Source organism: Parasteatoda tepidariorum, chromosome 9, assembly GCF_043381705.1.
Source record: "Parasteatoda tepidariorum isolate YZ-2023 chromosome 9, CAS_Ptep_4.0, whole genome shotgun sequence".
NCBI lineage: Eukaryota > Metazoa > Arthropoda > Arachnida > Araneae > Theridiidae > Parasteatoda > Parasteatoda tepidariorum.
The window spans coordinates 15,547,840-15,559,995 of NC_092212.1; the positions used below are offsets into that span (position 1 = coordinate 15,547,840).

General features: G+C 31.4%; 2 protein-coding genes across 2 annotated transcripts in view; one reads left to right on the plus strand and one right to left on the minus strand.

Annotated features, from left to right (window-relative positions):
- LOC107454041 (voltage-gated potassium channel subunit beta-2) overlaps window positions 1-12,156 on the minus strand; it is a 282,884-nt gene that overhangs the window by 246,718 nt on the left and 24,010 nt on the right. The gene's annotated exons all lie outside the window — the stretch shown is intronic.
- Window positions 4,082-5,950, plus strand: LOC122270117 (SCAN domain-containing protein 3-like). Its single transcript, XM_043046343.2, has one exon. It carries the CDS (start codon window positions 4,082-4,084, stop codon window positions 5,948-5,950), a length of 1,869 nt encoding a protein of 622 aa, XP_042902277.2.

Genomic DNA, 12,156 nt, shown 5'->3' on the forward strand with positions numbered 1-12,156 from the left:
GGAAGAGCTACCCCCTCTACAGAAGACAAAATTGTCATGGTGTGTCTTTAAATCATGCTCAGGCATTACTTCCCAGACTGTTGCCCAATGTCCATAATGCAGGGAGATGTAAGTGAAGTACTATTAGCACTAATGTATTGGTATAATGTTAAAATAATAAAATAGTTGAAACAGTTCATTTGATTCATTTTTGTTATTGTCTGAAAAGGTAAAATATGATAAAATTGACATACTGAAACATTATAAACAAAATATTACTTACGCGGAGAAAAAAATTCTGGTCAAAGAACCGTATTGTATGGTAATAACAATTTGGTAAAATAAGCCATAATTCTGGTATTAAGAACTAAAATATGCTCCATTCAAACTATTTCGTATTTTATCCGTTCATATGGTAACGGTTTAACGGACATTTCGATTTTTAAAATTATAATTCTTATTACCACACATTTATTATACCTTTCATTACACATATAGTTATAAATACAAAACTTAAAAGCAAATTTAACCAAATAAATGGTTTTTATGTCATGCTGTAAGGTATCATGGTAAATTTACATGGTATCATGGTAAAGTTATCTCAATAAGAGTAATCATTTAATAACGATCATTGCCCCACGTACTTGGAGGGAGGGGGTATCTTATTAGTTAATTTGTGCGTGCAGAACAGAATAATAAAAGTGCGCACAACAGAATTGTGTTGTATATCGTACCTTAATCAAAGTATTCATTTAAAAACGATCATAGCCCCACGTACTTGGGGGGAATCTAATTAATTAATTTGTTCGAAATTGGCACTATGTTATTCTAATGCTGAGATCATGACTTTACACGAAAATTTTTAGATTTGGAAAACGTGCAAGAAAAATAATATTTTTTGCTGTTTTTACGACTAATGCTTGATATAGAAATGAATTAGAACAATTTGACAAGAAACCGGTTACATGAATATTGTATTTTAAAGTCTTTTTTAAGGAAATAAAAAATAAAACAGATGCCGTTTTATCTATTTTCGTTAAAATATGGGTAATCACCATTTGATACATGGTACCATCAATGAAGGAAAAAAAATTGTCTGCAATTGTTTTTATACACTTCCCATCTTTAAGAAAACTTTTTTCGCCGGTAGATATTTGAATTGCAAATATTATTTGCGTCATTTTGCCAATGAGTTTGGGACCATATTCTTCGAATCAGAATTTATTTTGTTTTTTAAGTTTATTTTGTTTTTTATACTTCGGGAAATGAGTTGGGAAGACGTATTTAAATATTATTCATTCATGCGCTTTATCTGTAACTGCGTATTGCGATGTCATGGATATGGATAATTTTAAACAAAGATAATAAATTTCTATGAAACTGCTAAAAACAATTGATACTCCTTATTAAAGGGAACTTTTTAAATAAAAAAAGTACACAATGCTTCTTGTGTTCCATTTTATATTTTCTTATGCACGTTTATAGCGATGAAAAATTTCCCATTTCACAGGAATTCAGTTTAGAAGATATAGAATCAAAAAAAAAAAGAAAGAAAGAGAAACAGAGAATTTGATGCACCGTTGTTCTTTCCTTATTTTATTTATTTATTTATTTTTTTCAAACTTTGTAAGATAACGTATCTAAGAAAAGTTTCAGATAGGGATAAGGTCAGTTCAAAGTTGTAAAAGTTTTACGAGTTGCACTCGCCATTTTTGTTATTTTATTACACTGGCGAGCAATAAAAGAAAATAGAAGATCGAATAACTAACATTATTTCGTTGTCATCCAACTGTGGAAAAAGGAAACTTGCTGGTCTCTCTACTTTCAATCTGAAAGCTGTTGTTGCAATTTTTGATCAATTCTTAATACATTCAACAATATTTTTCAGATTTCATGACTTATGAAAATGAATATTGCTTACGTACTCACGTAAGACTGCTTTCAGGAAGAAAAAAAAACATATAGTGAGACAAGTATTATTTATAGGGGAACTCTTACTGTTTGGGGGTTACTGTGGACATTTTGTACAAATTTGACAAAAATTATAATTAATATAATTTTAACACGGTGTTTTTTTTAACACAGTCTTTTTTTAAAGAATAATTTGAACGATTGCCTGCATTCTGTATTATATCTAGAAAAACAAAGCTGTTTAGTTTTTCCGTAATATTTTTTTTATTTAAAAAAAAGTTTGTTTTTGTCCACACTATAACCCCACTACGACGCCCGGTGGCTGAGCGGTAGCGCTTCGCGCTGTTGTGCCACAGGTCTCTGGTTCGATCCTCGGGCCGGGCAAGGTAGACTCAGCCTTTCATCCCTTCAGTGGGTCGATAAATGCATGCTTGGGGACTAAACACCGGAGGGTTCCGTGTCAGGCTGACCATCTGACCGGAACATATGCTCCTGCACCCCAGAGCCCAAGGTCAAGAACACTGAGATGGGCACAGTAGGACTTGGCCCTCTATGGGCTGTCGAGGCCGCTGAGTTTAGTTTAGTTTATAGCCCTACTACATAAGGCTAATGTGGGCAAGCTATGAGGCTAAGCCTGGTCGGTAGGGCGCTGGGCCCATATCCAAGTGGTCGTGGGTTCGATCCTCGCCGGCCGAAGACTCCCCGTGTAGTAAATGGTGACTGATGCACGTTAAATCTTTCGAGTCTCAAAGTCCTCCATGTTCCCACAACAAATCAATATCTCTGGGGGTGCTGATCCAGAAGTTTCCTTGTCTTCTGGATTGGTTCAAAATTACAAGGCTACGGAGTTGAACGTAAGTAGTCGTAAACCCATAAAATTGGGTCGGCTGTTCAACGACGGTTATAAAAAAAAAGCTATGAGGCTATGGTGGACAAACTTAATAACTTGTTAAATATTTGCTTATTACAACTTCGAAGTATATATCTGAAGCCCAAATGAAAAATATTTTCAATCTAAGCCTTATTGGAGAATAAGTATTGTCATATTTTAATTAAAATACTAATTTATAATAGAAAGAGAATTTCACTATACATTTTCAGACATTTTGTTAGCAAATCAGTCCTTTTGAAAATCATTATTTAATATGGTTTATTCAAAAACACAGAATCAATTTTGTGTCGAATCAAATCCAATAACCGTAATTTCAAGTCAATGATAAAATGGTGCGAATAGAACAACACATGCAGTGCATAACTTATTAATATTTTGCTCATTGAATCGATGAGAACATCTCTCAAAAGAGAAGACGTCACCGCTCGCTAATACTTTGTTTTAGCTTAATGTATGGTAAAAATTATTCTCTAATTTATCAATATTGTATTCCATTCTTTTAATAAACTTGATAAAGCGCCTTTTTTAAAATTTCTTAAAATCTTTAAACAACGAATGAATATAAAAGTTTCGTGCTGAATTTTTACTTGTTAATGCAGTGTGCTCCAAACTGTGGGGCGCGCCCCCCTAGGGGGCGCGAGACTGTTGCAGGGGGGGGGGCACGCAGCTGATTCCAAAATATCATTTTCGAATACAAACCAAAAAAGTCGAATAGGTGTCAAAAAAATTAATCAGAAAAACGGTTATACGTAATCCACAATCCTCGCCGCGAATTTCTCGGGTATAAATGCTAAAAAATCCATCCATACTCTTGCTGGAACGAAAACATCTTGCTTTCCCGTTTGGAGCCGAGCGCGAGGAAACACTAGACAAGCACTCGTATCATCCCGGGTATTCTCGGGGTTACTCTCGCCAAACTTCAGTCAACAGAAGCAGGCAGCAGGCCCCGACAAGGCTTATGAGCCAAGGCCGTCGTTAATTCGACGACGTTAGCGCTCATTACATCTGGTGTGGAACTATCATCAATTGCGCGCGACTGCGGGGTTTTTCAAACTCGGACAACACGACTACACCTGGATGCGTGCGCCCAGACGAGAGCAGACACGCGGCATTTCGTTAAGAAACGTTGGTTAAACTCGACCGTTTCCACGCAGATTGTCTACAAACTCGCTTTGGTACACTTCTAAATTAATATTGAGGTAAATTTCAAAACTGTTATAAAGTATTTTTATAACCCTTAATAATAACCCTTAATTTTTATAACCCTTAATAATAACCCTAAAATAATAACCCTTTTAGATGGATAAATACGTAACTGGGTTGAAAAGAAAATTGAATGAAGCAGAAGCAGACGGCAAAAGAAGAGGTAACGAAAATAGCGGAACATCTTCGCAAAATAGTAAACCTAAATGTAGAAAATATGATCCAATGTACTTATCATTTGGATTTACATGTAAAGTCATTAATGGCCAAGAACGACCAATGTGTTTGCTGTGTCTGAATACTTTGGCCTCAGACAGCATGAAACCAAATAAATTAAAACGGCATCTCGAAAACGTACATGCAGATCACGTTGGCAAGACAATAGAATTTTTCCAAAGAAAATTGGAGAATTTAAATAAACAAAAAGAAATGTTTTCAAAGACCATGTCTGTTACACAAAAAGCATTGCTTGCGTCTTATAAGGTTTCTTATAGAATTGCTAAATGCAAAAAACCCCATGTAATAGGAGAAACTTTAGTGCTACCTGCAGCTATTGACATGGTAGCTACGATGCTAGGTGAATCATATGCTGATCAACTTAAAATCATTCCACTTGCAGATAATACGGTGGGAAGACGAATATCCGATATATCTGAAGATCTTTGCGATCAATTAATAGAAAAAGTAAAACTATCTTCTTTCGCGTTGCAAGTAGATGAGGCTACAGATGTTCTTAAGGATGCACACTTGATTACATATGTAAGATATGTTGTGGAAACTGATGTTAGAGAAGACATGTTATTCTGTAAACCTATTGAAGGCAATACTACAGCAAGTGAAGTTTTTAATATGATTGATAAATTTTTCAATGAATATAACATTCTGTGGGAGAACTGTGTTGGACTATGCACAGATGGAGCTCCATCTATGGCAGGAAAAAACGCTGGTCTACAGGCACTAGTTCGAAAGGTGGCTCCTCGGGCAAGTTGGACGCATTGCATGATTCATAGACAATCACTTGTTTCAAGAGATATGGGTGAAGATTTACTAACAGTATTTCAAGTTATTATAAGAGTTGTAAATTTTATCAAAAATAGCCCATTAAGAGGAAGGCTTTTCGCAAAATTGTGTAATGACATGGGTTCAGAATATACATCACTTCTATATTATTGTGAGGCACGTTGGCTTTCTCGTTCCAAAGTACTTCAAAGGGTGTTTGAGCTAAAAGAAGAGATCGCCATATTCCTTACTGATAATAATAGAGATGAAGCAAACTTGTTTTATGACACGAAATTCCTTGTAAAACTTGCGTATTTAGTGGATATTTTTCAAAGACTCAGTACTTTAAATAAATCAATGCAAGGGCCTCAAATTCATGCTTTTGTCCAGAAAGACAAGGTTACTGCATTTATGAGAAAATTGGAACTGTGGATAATAAGTTTGAAAAATAATAACTTTGACATGTTTCCCACTTTTAAAATTACCTGTCTTGCAGATGAAATAGAAGAAAGTAAAGTTCTTATTAATAAACACTTGACCAGTTTAAGGGAGCAATTCTCGTTTTACTTTAAAGATCTTGACATGTCCAAATATGAATGGATTAGAAACCCGTTTGTGATTGAAAAATATGATGATTTTGGCCTTACGACAGCAGAGCAGGAAATGATAATTGACTTATCTAGTGACAGCACATTAAAGCAGATGTTTCAACACGAAAATAATATTGTCACGTTTTGGTTACGAGTAAAGGACGAGTTTCCTACTTTAACAAATAAAGCTTTAGAAATTTTATTGCCCTTTGTAACATCTTACTTATGTGAAACTGGGTTTTCTGCAGTAGCTGTCTTAAAGACAAAGTATCGATCTTGCTTAAAGATTGAAAAGGAACTGAGAACCGCGATATCTTCAATGATACCACGGTTTGACAAAATTTGTGCTGAAAAACAAGCTCACCCTTCACATTAAATTTTTATAATGTTGTATTAATGTTGAATTCTATTTTTTGTACTTTTGTAAGATTTGTTTTTATTACATTATATTATTATTTCTTAAAATAGATAATTATTTTTTATGTATTTTTATACATAATATTGTATATTATTTTGTAGCCCATTAAATAAATTACAATATCAGATGAGTGTTTATGAAATTGGATTGTTAGAAAAATTAAGGGGGGCACAAAAATTTTTTTTTCCAAAGAGGGGGGCGCAGGTACAAAAAGTTCGGAAAGCACTGTGTTAATGTGTCACTTGTCAATGTAGATACGTCCACACTAGCTATACCACCATACATCTACATAGCCCCAAGAAGACGTGTTTGTTTACACCTAATGCTGGTTAATTGGAATTATAAGCAGCAAAATTTATTATTAAGAACCGTATGATTTACATTATATTTTCATATTTTGTTAAAATTCTAAAAATAAAATGTGTTAATGAAAGAGTAAGTGAAAATTTAAAAATTACTTTTGCACCTTGATAACTTTATTTTACAAATTTATAATAATTATCCACAATCTGATTATGCAACTGTACGTAAAGGTGTACATAAATGTTATCAATCCACGATATACCCCAGAAAAAATTTAACTCATAAATAAAGAAAGTTATTCAAAATATTCACTCTATCTCCATGTCTACACTCCCCCCCCCTCTTCCCTACTCCCTGTTTCTTCATTGTTAAATATTTACTTTACAACAATTTAAAAGGCGTAAAAATTATTATTTTTCTTCTTTTGCAAATGTAACTATGTAGGATAATTTTCAAAAATATTTTCAAAAACTAGCGATAAAACAGCTAAAAGGTACTGGTGTTCATGCTGCATAACTATAAATTGCTTCATAACTATAAATTATGCTTTCATGACTATAAATTATTAAAACGCAAAATATAATATTTTCCCCTTATTTTGACATAAAATAGGTACAGAATAATGAAAACAGTATAAAAAAATATTTTTATTAAAAATTCTCTTTCAAGAGGTTACCAACTATCCCAATCGGTAAAATATCTAAGGAAAACCGAAAGAGAAAATACTATATAAGTGCTTTTAACAATAATTTCTATAACTTTGAAAAATAAAAATTTTTTTGATCTTTGAAGCTAGATATATACTTTATCTTAAATGGTTCGGCTGTCCACAACTCATAACAGGCCGAACGGGGTTCCAGTCCAGTATTGCGAGGTCACCACAATACTTCCTTCATTTCTTTAATCATAAAGAGTTTCCACTTCTTAATTGGTGACTCGGACAAATGGATTCAGTCATTTGTCACAATCACAACAGCTCTGCTTGACTTACAGAATAACAAACTCTAACATGTAGAGCAGTTTTGGTTATACAGTGCGCAATTTTCTTCTTCAAGGCTTGAAAGGTTATGGAGTTGTTAGCGTAAACCTTAAACTTTAAAAAAAAATTCCCCTGGTGTTATATCGTATGATCTGATCAACAAATTGCAAATTTCGCTCCCAAGGAAAGATTTAACAGTAACTCCGAAAGCCATTTTTAATAGCCCTGAATTATCAGCTGTGCCACTGTCTCTTTTTTATTTCGTTGGCAGCATTTCAATGCATGGATGGAACGAAATTCATACCTTGCCCGAATTTTACGGCACTTTTTATAACAGAAAAAGAAAAAAAAATACATCTCCATACATCTATGGAAGGATGTTGAAATTTTCAATACACACTTAAAACTTAAATCTAATTACGAATTAATAAAATTAAATAAATAAAAAAATGGTGGTAATAAATCGAACAGAGATCTTATCAACAAGATTTTATGAAGTTTTTATTAAATATTTTAATTTATTGCTAGCTTTAGATTAAGCTACGCAAAAAATAAGAAACACATCATTCTAGGATGTTTTTTCAGAGAGAGTTTAATGCTTATCTTCCAGTATTTTTCAAACAGAATGCATCCAACATTCTTATTAAAGGACCATTTTTACTAAATACAATAATATTCGGGAAATATTTTCTTTATATTAAAACAATACTTTAAGAAATGTCCGATAATAAAATTTCTAACATCGATTATACAAATAAAATATCACCAAAAAAAAAATATAATCTGCGAATCTTTACAATATATAACCAATGAAAGTTTCTTTAAGTTCATAAATAAATTAACAAACGATTTCGAAAGAGTAACAAAAAATAAATCGAGTTTCAAAAGAACTGAAAACATTCCATGAAACTTCTTTGTATAAAAAGAAACTAAAAAAAATTTATTCTCTGAAATCTAAAAAAATAAAAAAAACTTAAGGAAGCTTTAAAATGTCATAGTGAAGCTCACTCAAAAAATAAATTGTTCTTTTATTTGGGGAGTAAAAGAATACTTCAAACTTTTTTTTAAAACTTCAAAACTAGATTACTTTTTAGAAAAGCAAAGATTAAATTACCATTTCTAACAATATGTTTCGTATGCTTACAAATTGCTTGATAAAAAGTTCATTTATATTATTTTGGGAGAATTTTCTGGCCTTATATGCACGAGCATCGGAAAAGCACAGAAGTTTCTTTTTCATTTAAAAATAAATAAAATTGTATAAGGTTCTCATTACTTAGACACTGAAGTTGAAAAAAATTAAGTTCGTATTATCATGAATTCATCCTCACATAGTATTCAAAGTCGAAACGTTTAAAATTTGTGAGAGCTACCGAATGTAATTTCTACCGTTGTAATTGAATACAAGTTTATTGTTGTGTTTTTTACCGTCAATTTATGTCATCCGGGATTCTATAGAATACCGATTCATTCTATAGAATGTCAAATATCGTCCGTCAAAGTATGAAATGACTACTACTTTCGGGACCGATCACGCACCTGATGCTATTCTGGTTCTCCACATTCTTATGCATAATTAAAACATTCTACATCAAGAAACGCTTAAACATTATCATGCAATCAATTTAATACATATTGTCATGTTGTATTGCGACTTTTCAGTAATCTATGTCGTATAATGTTGGAAAAACACATTTCTAATCATAAACTATTTATCAGTTTATCATGTCATAATCGGCAGTCAATATTTTCATGTATTTCACAAATTGCTTAAGCCTTCCATAGAAAGACAAACGAAAAGATGAAATTTCTTATGCATTTTGCTTAGCAATGAAAACTTTAAACCCACTTATCTCAAAACCTTATTTTTTGAGTTGTACCGCTATTGCAGCCCAGGAGCGATATATTATAATAATTCTCATACTTCATACTTTGCATAAACACACCAGGCATTCTATGTAAAATTCTTTGAGTGATGTCTTTTCATACAGTGTCAGTAATGTATATAACATGAAGATCTTAACTGAATAGTGGTCCAACTCCACCATTGTTCATTTTGAGATACAGAACTTAATAGAACGATGAGTGTATTGCTTTTTCTACTTGGCCTGATTTTTGATGTCCTCTGTTTGCCACCAGAAATGACTTGGGGGTAGACTAGTTATAAATTAATCGGCATTCATTAGAGTGATTGCATTTCAAACAGTGTCAGTAACATATATAACATGAAGGTCTTAATTGAATAGTGGTTCAACTCCACTATTGTTCATTTTGAAATACAGAGCTTAAAAGTACAATGCGTGTATTGCTTTTTCTATTCGGCATTCATTAGAGTGACGGCATTTCATACAATATTAGTAACATATATAAAATGAAGGCCTTAATTGAATAATGGATCAACTGTGTATTGCTTTTCCTATGTTGTCTGATTTTTGATGACCTCTGATTGGCACCAGAATTGAGTTGGGGGAAGACTAGTTTTAAATTATTCGGCATTCATTAGAGTGACGGCATTTCAAACAGTGTCAATCACATATATAACATGAAGGTTATAACTGAATATAGGTCCAACTCCACTATTGTTCATTTTAAGATTCAGAGCTTAAAAATCAATGAGTGTATTGCTGTTTCTATCTTGCCTGATTTTTGGTGTCCTTTATTCGACTTCAGAAATAAGCTGAATGTGCACTAGTTTCAAAATTATAATTGAAATGGTAAGAAGTGAAGAAACTGATATTATCTTCATTTTTTTCCAAAGTGGAAATGAACTATACAATTGAAATAAAATCATTATATATGGTTCTGAAGTATAATCTATTAGCCCAGAAGTAAAACCAGCTTAATCCACTAAATCATTTACTCTTTTAATTAAATTTATAATTAAATTTTATGTGAAATTATCAAACCATGTTCAAGCTAGTTCCTTTCATTGAATACATATTCGGAGAAAACATAAGAAAAAAAGACAGTTTCATAATAATTACAACCAAATTTTTTGTTCATTGAAGGTTCTTTACAAATTGAATAATTTAACTCCAATTTTGGAATTCTGCCATCTTTTTCACTGCAGAATTTTTCTTGTTCTATTTGTTTTAAAAGAGTAGAGGGGATCCTTTGACTGCAGAGAACTCATCATAATCTCTGATTGTATTGATTTTATATTACTTTTTTGTTACTTCTAAAATATTTAGTTTCATATGACAACTTAATGAACATTCCATTAGATTTATCATATCAATAAAAAAGACCTGTATATAAAATATTTCATATCTTTTTCAAATTTTGATTTTAATATAAGTATCAAAGTTTATGTTTTGCTTCTTTTTGTAACACTTAGTTTATTTTTAAAATAAACCAAAACATTTAATGTCAAATTGATACGTCTCAATTTTAAAAAATCGCAATAGCAGCTGTTTTGGATGTTCACCTTAACGATGCATTTTATTTTGCTGCACAGAAACTACAAATATAAAGCTTGAAATAACTAAGATATGTAGAAAAGTGTACAAGAATTACAACGAAAAAAATTTTTTAACGCTCGATAATTTGTTCAAAAATTAATTAAAGTTAAACTTAAAGCTTGTTAGAAAAAATACCATACGGGTCACTCCACAAACCGCAGAAACAAAGCTACAAAGTTGAAATTTGGCTTGATGAAAGGGCCTCTTTTGTTTTACAAAATGCCCAATTTTCATTCTTTCTTCCTTATTTTTTTTTCAAATTCTAATTTGTTCGCAAGTTTTTGCAATTTTTAGTACTTTTGTGAATTTTTCACCTTTTTTCTTATTAACGTTACATTTTGCTTTCCTGCTCAACATCTTTTATGACTTAGAAGCTAAAAATTAAAAAGTTGTTTTATTTTGGAAAAAAATTTACCACTCGATAATTTGTCCAAGAATTATTTATTGCTACACTTGTTAGAAAAAATACCAAGCCGGCTGATCCACAGAAAAACAGCTACAAAGTTGATATTTGGCTTATTGAAAAGGCCTCTTTTGTTTTTTAAAATAACACATTATTTTTTTAAAAAATTCTAATCTGTTTGCAAGTTATTGCAATTTTTTGGTGCTGTTTGCGAATTTTTATTATTTTTTTTCTTTATGCTACATTTTGCTTTCCTGCTCAAAATCTATATGACTTAGAAACTAGAAATTACGAAATTGTTTTGAAAAAGTACAGAGAGTACGACGAAATTAAAAACAATCATATTCGAGAATTATTAAATGTTCAACATGCAGTAAAAAGAAAACCATCTACTGTCCGCTGAAATACAACAGAGTTGAAATTTGACGTGCTAATTAGGATCAATTTGTTTTATACTTTTAATTAGATTTGTTTTTTTTAAAATTCCTATTTGTTCGAAAGTTATTGCAGATTTAGGTGCTTTTTCAAGATTTTTTCAGCTCTTTTTTGCTTTAAATAATGACTATTTATCCATTGTTATAGAAAATTTCTTTCACTTTATTTATTTATTTTGTAAGTTCGCGTAAGATTAGATTTCAATCAAAAGTAGTAAGAGAGAGATTATATGTTGTCAGATATAAATCTCAACATTTATAGTGAAATTTGTAAAAATAATAAAAAAAACTTAATAAATAGCGTTAAAAACTATTTCCAATTTGAATTGTTAAGTCTTTTCAATAAGTAAAATTACTTCGCATTTATTTCCTCTATTGAGTTTCACAATCTGTAATCGTTAGGTTAATTTTCTTTCTCAAGTACAGATCTCAAAGTTGTACAGTTTCAAAGTCGTCTATTTCGTTATGATTAACACATTAACAAAATGTTTTTACATAAAGTGTTACAATATTTGTATATTATGAAACCAAAATGCTTGTTATTTTATTGGAAACATTTAAGTTTAAAAATATAAGCAATGATG